Source organism: Oncorhynchus kisutch, linkage group LG6, assembly GCF_002021735.2.
Source record: "Oncorhynchus kisutch isolate 150728-3 linkage group LG6, Okis_V2, whole genome shotgun sequence".
Lineage (NCBI taxonomy): Eukaryota > Metazoa > Chordata > Actinopteri > Salmoniformes > Salmonidae > Oncorhynchus > Oncorhynchus kisutch.
The window spans coordinates 77,393,940-77,400,390 of record NC_034179.2 but is presented as its reverse complement, the minus strand read 5'-3'; the positions used below and the strand labels follow the sequence as shown (position 1 = coordinate 77,400,390).

The window sequence follows — 6,451 nt, the reverse complement described above, 5'->3', positions numbered from 1 at the left end:
ATGGAGAGCAGGGAAGAGAGGGTAAGATTACTGGTCCCTAAAATAGCTGAGAGGCAGGAGACGAATGATAGGCGGGTTGAAAAAATAAAAAGGGAGGGAGAGAAATCTGGAAATGGTGAATGGAAATAGAGGAATGAACCTGTGGTGTGGTGGGTTCTAAGTCTTTGATGAGCTGGTAGGACTCCTGGACATCATCTGAGAGAGATAGAAAAATACAATTACTATCCATATATTAACAGTAAAAGGAAAAACACACTTAGTTATCAATCAGTTATCATTAGATTGGCTAGTCAGTAATAAAAGTGGCAGCCCACCTTGTCTGAGGTAGTAGATGACCAGATTGAGACGAGCCTCAGTAATGACATCAATCAGTGCAGGCAGCACTTGCAAGGCCCCCTCCCCGCTACGAAACACCACCTGAACACCAGAGGAAGAATCAAAAGGGTAATTTGCTTGCATGCTGTTACACACGTGAGTTGCAAATCTGTTGGCTGATAAATCATGACTCTCACCAGGTTGTGTCGGATTAACTCCTTGGCAAATTCAAAGGAGCTGGAGGAGATATCTATCAGGTTTTTCAGCTCTGTCTGAGAGAAGGAAAATGTGATTTTAGTTGTTTAATACTACAATGTTGTACATTGCTGAGTCACTGACTGAAGCCTTACAAACAATGACAAAGCAACATTCAGACAAACAAGGTTACATTTTGAGAATGATTTGCTCAGGACTCTCTTGTCAAATTGCGTTACCTCTGCTGCTTTTCCGTTGTAGAGCCTGAAGTGGTTGCAGGCCTTGAGGTTGAGAGCGATGGTGGAGTCTGGGACGCTCTGCAGATAAACAGCCAGCACCTCCTGGGACACATCGTAGTAGTCCAACTTGTAGTAGCACAGAGCCACATACACATTCAGGGCCAGGAAGTCTCTGTAGCAGACACAGTATGAACACAGCATGAGCTCCGCCGACTCACAGTATGTACAATGAATCTCTCTTTCCCACCCTCTCACCTGCACAAGCAGTCACTATCCTCCTCTCCAGTCTCCGTTATCTTCTCTCTGTCTCAACACAGGGAAACTATCACTCTCCCTCCCTCCACTCACTCTCTAACTCCCCCTCTCATAGTCTGTGCCGCTACTCCCATGTGTCAGGATTATATTTGGAGTGTTTCCCGGTGTCTCTGTCACTCTGTGGTGCATTCTGTTGCCTTTCACCTGTTCTGCAGCAGGATGCGTTTGTAGATGTCGATGGCCTCCTGGTAGTGGGAGCGCATGTAGTGGATGGAGGCCAGGCTGAGCTGGTCCTCTGTCACATCCTCCAACTCCTGGTGGAAACCCATCAGCTGCTTCTCATCATTGAACTGAAAAAAGAAAATAGACCAGAAATAAGGGTATAATAGAACAAATTATGTTATATATGTTGTTTCGTACCATAGCACTGAATGAATAAGTTAGCGATAAGGGCGAAAGCTGACCTTGTGAGCCAAGTGGAACAGTAGTCGATTCTGCAGCTGGCATTTAGGGGCTGAAAGAGGTAGAGGAAGCACGTATGGTCAGGGAGAAAAGGTCTTTAATTTTCCATATCGCCTTTTGTAATAAAGCAACAAAATGTGAGAATGGGGAACAAGGTGGATGAGGTACCCTTGCGTGAAGCCTCCTCTGCTTCTTTGTAAAGCCCCAAGAAGAAGAGAGTACAGGCCAGGTAGACCCACACATCTGGGCGGCAGTCTGGTTTGTCTGTCAGGGCCTTGTATTCCTGAAGAAGGAATAGACACATAGGTATTAGTTCATGTCTCACACAATCAAAAACAGGAAAATACTTTTACACATCCAAACCAATGTTACTGAATTCAATAAAGGTTTTCAAACCTCCATGGCTCTCTTGTAGTCACCAAGGTGGAAAGCACAGTAGGCCAACCACAGGTCTGCATCCTCCCCTCGCTCGCCAACATTACGCTGAAACTGAGCAAATGAGCAAATGAAAATGAGCATCTTATTTTGCAGACAGTAATGTAAGCACTGCATTGTTCAAAGATATAACAGCGCTATAAACCTATATGTCACACTTCAGGAGCCATGCAGCCAGAGTGGCATTTACCTCCAACAATGTAATGGCCCCCAGATAGTCTCTTTGAACTAGGAAGTCCTCGACAAGTGGTGACTTTTTTTCTTTTATCTTCTTATTTACTGGGATCTCCCCACCAACAGCTGCTGGCTTTACTCTGGACAGAATCTGAGAGAATGAAAATTATAATTATAATTATATAGAACTCCACAGCCGGTGATGTCCACAACAGAGCCAGCCATAATTACTAAGGGCCCATCCAACTAGTTACTTGTCTCAAACCTGTGGCTGGGCTGCAACCTGGTCTCAAAGCATTTCGCATTATTCTCTATGTAAATCTGAGACACTCCATTTAGAATGATCTGTTATGTTTCGTATGAAATGTATTAATTTGTGGAGGTCCATCGCCCATTTCGTATGATATGTTATGAATTTGCTAAACATACACTTTGTAACCATACAACCTAAGTAACCACTGTCATGTAACCATACCAAACATACTAATTTCAGTATCCCGGATTTAAGTGTACTGTTACATATGTTACGGTCTAGTCTATGAGACCAGGCTGGCATGCTAGGTAAAGTTAGATTTCTGCAACAAAAAAATATAAAAATAATCATCCAGCACGGCAATGTTTACAAACTTCTTTGTGTGGTAGCTAACCTAACATTAATGCTAAATTGCATAGACTACTAAGCAAAGTTTCAATAGCTAGCTAGCTAACTGGGACATGCTTAACACCCTGGCCGTCCTACAATCTAAACTAGATGCCCTCAATTTCACACAAATGATCAATGAACCTACCAGGTACAACCTCCAAATACACATCTGCTGTCTTCAACCAGGATCTCAGCGATCACTGCCTCATTGCCTGCGTCCGTAATGGGTCTGCGGTCAAACGACCACCCCTCATCATTGTCAAACGCTTCCTAAAACACTTCAGCGAGCAGGCCTTTCTAATCGACCTGGCCCGGGTATTCTGGAAGGCTATTGACCTCATTCTGTCAGTAGAGGATGCCTGATTGTTCTTTAAAAGTGCTTTCCTCACCATCTTAAATAAGCATGACCCATTCAAATTTTTTTTAACCAGGAACAGATAAAGCCCTTAGTTCACCTCAGACCTGACTGCCCTTGACCAGCACAAAAACATCCTGTGGCGTACTGCAATAGCATCGAATAGCCCCCACGATATGCAACTTTCAGAAATTAGGAAACAATATACACAGGCAGTTAGGAAAGCAAAGGCTAGCTTTTTCAAACAGAAATTTGCATCCTGTATCACAAACTCCCAAAAATTCTGTGACACTAAAGTCCATGGAGAATAAGAGCACCTCCTCCTAGCTGCCCACTGCACTGAGGCTAGGAAACACTGTCACCGCCGATAAATCCACGATAATTGAGAATTTCAATAAGCATTTTTCTACGGCTGGCCATGCTTTCCACCTGGCTACCCCTACCCCGTCAATAGCCTTGCACCCCCCACAGCAACTTGCCCAAGCCTCCCCCATTTCTCCTTCACCCAAATCCAGATAGCCGATGTTCTGAAAGAACGGCAAAATCTGGACCCCTACAAATCAGCCGGGCCAGACAATCTGGACCCTCTCTTTCTAAAATTATCTGCCACAATTGCTGCAACCCCTATTACTAGCCTGTTCAACCTCTCTTTCGTATCGTCTGAGATCCCCAAAGATTGGAAAGCTTCCACAGTCATCCCCCTCTTCAAAGGGGGAAACACTCTATACCCAAACTGTTACAGACCTACATCTATCCTACCCTGACTTTCTAAGGTCTTCGAAGGTAAAGTTAACAAACAGATCACCGACCATTTCGAATCCCACCGTACCTTCTCCGCTATGCAATCTGGTTTCCGAGCTGGTCATGGGTGCACCTCAGCCACGCACAAGGTCCTAAACAATATCATAACTGCCATCGATGAGACAATATTGTGCAGCTGTATTCATCGACCTGGCCAAGGCTTTCGACTCTGTCAATCACCACATTCTTATCGGCAGACTCAACAGCCTTGGTTTCTCAAATGACTGCCTCGCCTGTTTCACCAACTACTACTCAGAGTTCAATGTGTCAAATCGGAGGGCCTGTTGTCTGGCCTTGGGCAGTCTGGTGATTCTCTTATCCACCTCTATGCAGACGACACCATTCTGTATACTTCTGGCCCTTCTTTGGACACTGTGTTAACTAAACTCCAGACGAGCTTCAATGCCATATACAACTCTCCTTCCGTGGCCTCCAACTGCTCTTAAATACAAGTACAACTAAATGCATGCTCTTCAACCGATCGCTGCCCGCACCTGCCCGCCCGTCCAGCATCACTACTCTGGACGGTTCTGACTTAGAATATGCGGAAATATCTAGGTGTCTGGTTAGATTGTAAACTCTCCTTCCAGGCTCACATTAAGGTTCTCCAATCCAAAATTAAATCTAGAATCGGCTTTCTATTTCGCAACAAAGCATCCTTCACTCATGCTGCCAAACATATCCTCGTAAAACTGACTATCCTACCGATCCTTGACTTCGGCATTTACAAAATAACCTTCAACACTCTACTCAGCAAATTGGATGCAGTCTATCACAGTGCCATCCGTTTTGTCACCAAAGACCCATATACACTACCCACCACTGCTACCTGTATGCTCTTGTTGGCTGGACCTCGCTACATATTCATCGCCAAACCCACTGGCTCCAGGTCATCTATAAGTCTTCGCTAGGTAAAGTCCCGCCTTATCTCAGCTCACTGGTCACCATAGCAGCACCCACCCGTAGCATGCGCTCCAGCAGGTATATTTCACTGGTCATCCCCAAAGCCAATTCCTCCATTGGCCACCTTTTCTTCCAGTTCTCTGCTGCCAATGACTGGAAGGAATTGCAAAAATCACTGAAGCTGGAGACTCATATCACCCTCTCCAAATTTAAGCACCAGCTGTCAGAGCAGCTCACAGATCACTGCACCTGTACATAGCCCATCTGTAAATAACCCATGCAACTACCTCATCCCCATACTGTTATTTTTTGTTGTTGCTCCTTTGCACCCCAGTATCTCTACTTGCACATTCCTCTTCTGCACATCTATCACTTTAGTGTTTAATTGCTAAATTGTCATTATTTCGCCACAATGGCCTATTTATTGCCTTTACCACCCTTATCTTACCTCATTTGCACACACTGTATATAGACTTTTCTATTGTGTTATTGACTGCATGTTTGTTTATTCCATGTGTAACTTTGTGTTGTTGTTTGAGTCGCACTGCTTTGCTTTATCTTGGCCAGGTCGCAGTTGTAAATGAGATCTTGTTCTCAACTGGCCTACCTGGTTAAATAAAGGTGAAATAAAATAAAATAAAAACAGTACATTAATGTTAGCGAAAGTTATGTTAGCGTAGCTGCATTCAGTAAAGCAAACACTTACCATGGCCAATGGAGTTAGTCGTCACGAAAGCACAGTAACAGCGCTCAGATAATCAGACAAGATAAATGTTTTTCTAATCAAGAAATATTTGCTAACCCAGCTAGCTAGTGTAACAGATAGCTGTTGACAAGCATGGAAGCTCTTGTCGCCAAGCAACGTCTACACCAGTCTTTGCCCCTCCCTAGCATACTGGTTCATCACTGTGTTAAGAGCTGGGGTTGTAGAAAGTGAATTATAGACGCATGGCGAGTATGCCAAAAAACATTAAGGTTTTATACTGCTAACACTATTACACACGCTTGTCTTATAAATGGACATAAAGTCTCACATCCATTCATCATCACAGCAGATGAAAATTGTACCACTTCTCCCAATATGATGTAACAGGGTGATTCTGCAGCAACGGGCACTATGTCCTCAAGGGCAATTTTGGGCGATTTCTTTTAATACATGTTTTTATTCTTATATGTTAAGTTCACATTACAATCACCCCTGATTTTTTAACACATCTCTATCAAGTATTTTAGCTACTTTTCAGATTCATTTTATACCTACATTTCACTGTTCTGCCTTGTCCCTGACCCATACTTTTGAGCTTCTACTATGTTTTTCTATGAGAAAACATTAATAACTACACATTATAAACTGGGTGGGTCAAGCCCTGAATGCTGATTGGCTGACAGCGGTTGAATATCAGACAGGTATGACAAAACAGTCATTTTTACTTAATTATGTTGGTAATCAGTTCATAATAGCAATAAGGCCCCTCATGGGGTTTGTGGTATATGGCCAATGTGTCCAGGCACTCCACAATGCGTTGTGCTTAAGAACAGCCCTTACTTAGCCTAGTATATTGGCCACACACCCCATAGTGGTTAGAGCGTTGGACTAGTAACCGGAAGGTTGCGAGTTCAAACCCCCGAGCTGACAAGGTACAAATCTGTCGTTCTGCCCCTGAACAGGCAGTT

At 43.8% G+C, this 6,451-nt stretch overlaps 1 protein-coding gene across 4 annotated transcripts in view; it reads right to left on the bottom strand.

The window, feature by feature from the left end:
- The window catches only part of LOC109892259 (intraflagellar transport protein 56), a 10,963-nt gene extending 5,216 nt beyond the window's left edge, over positions 1-5,747 (bottom strand). The window contains exons 1-11 of one of the 4 annotated variants that reach the window (XM_031827702.1): positions 5,484-5,747; positions 2,092-2,226; positions 1,863-1,955; positions 1,635-1,749; positions 1,469-1,518; positions 1,209-1,354; positions 1,005-1,052; positions 750-921; positions 513-587; positions 315-417; positions 140-195 (exon numbers count right to left, since the gene is read on the bottom strand). In XM_031827702.1, coding sequence (XP_031683562.1) covers positions 140-195; positions 315-417; positions 513-587; positions 750-921; positions 1,005-1,052; positions 1,209-1,354; positions 1,469-1,518; positions 1,635-1,749; positions 1,863-1,955; positions 2,092-2,226; positions 5,484-5,486 — 996 coding nt within the window. In that variant the 5' untranslated portion in view covers positions 5,487-5,747. The remainder of the gene's footprint in view (positions 1-139; positions 196-314; positions 418-512; positions 588-749; positions 922-1,004; positions 1,053-1,208; positions 1,355-1,468; positions 1,519-1,634; positions 1,750-1,862; positions 1,956-2,091; positions 2,227-5,483) is intronic. The other 3 variants (XM_031827703.1, XM_031827704.1, XM_031827705.1) reach the window with 3 other exon arrangements.
- Positions 5,748-6,451: the final 704 nt, after the last annotated feature.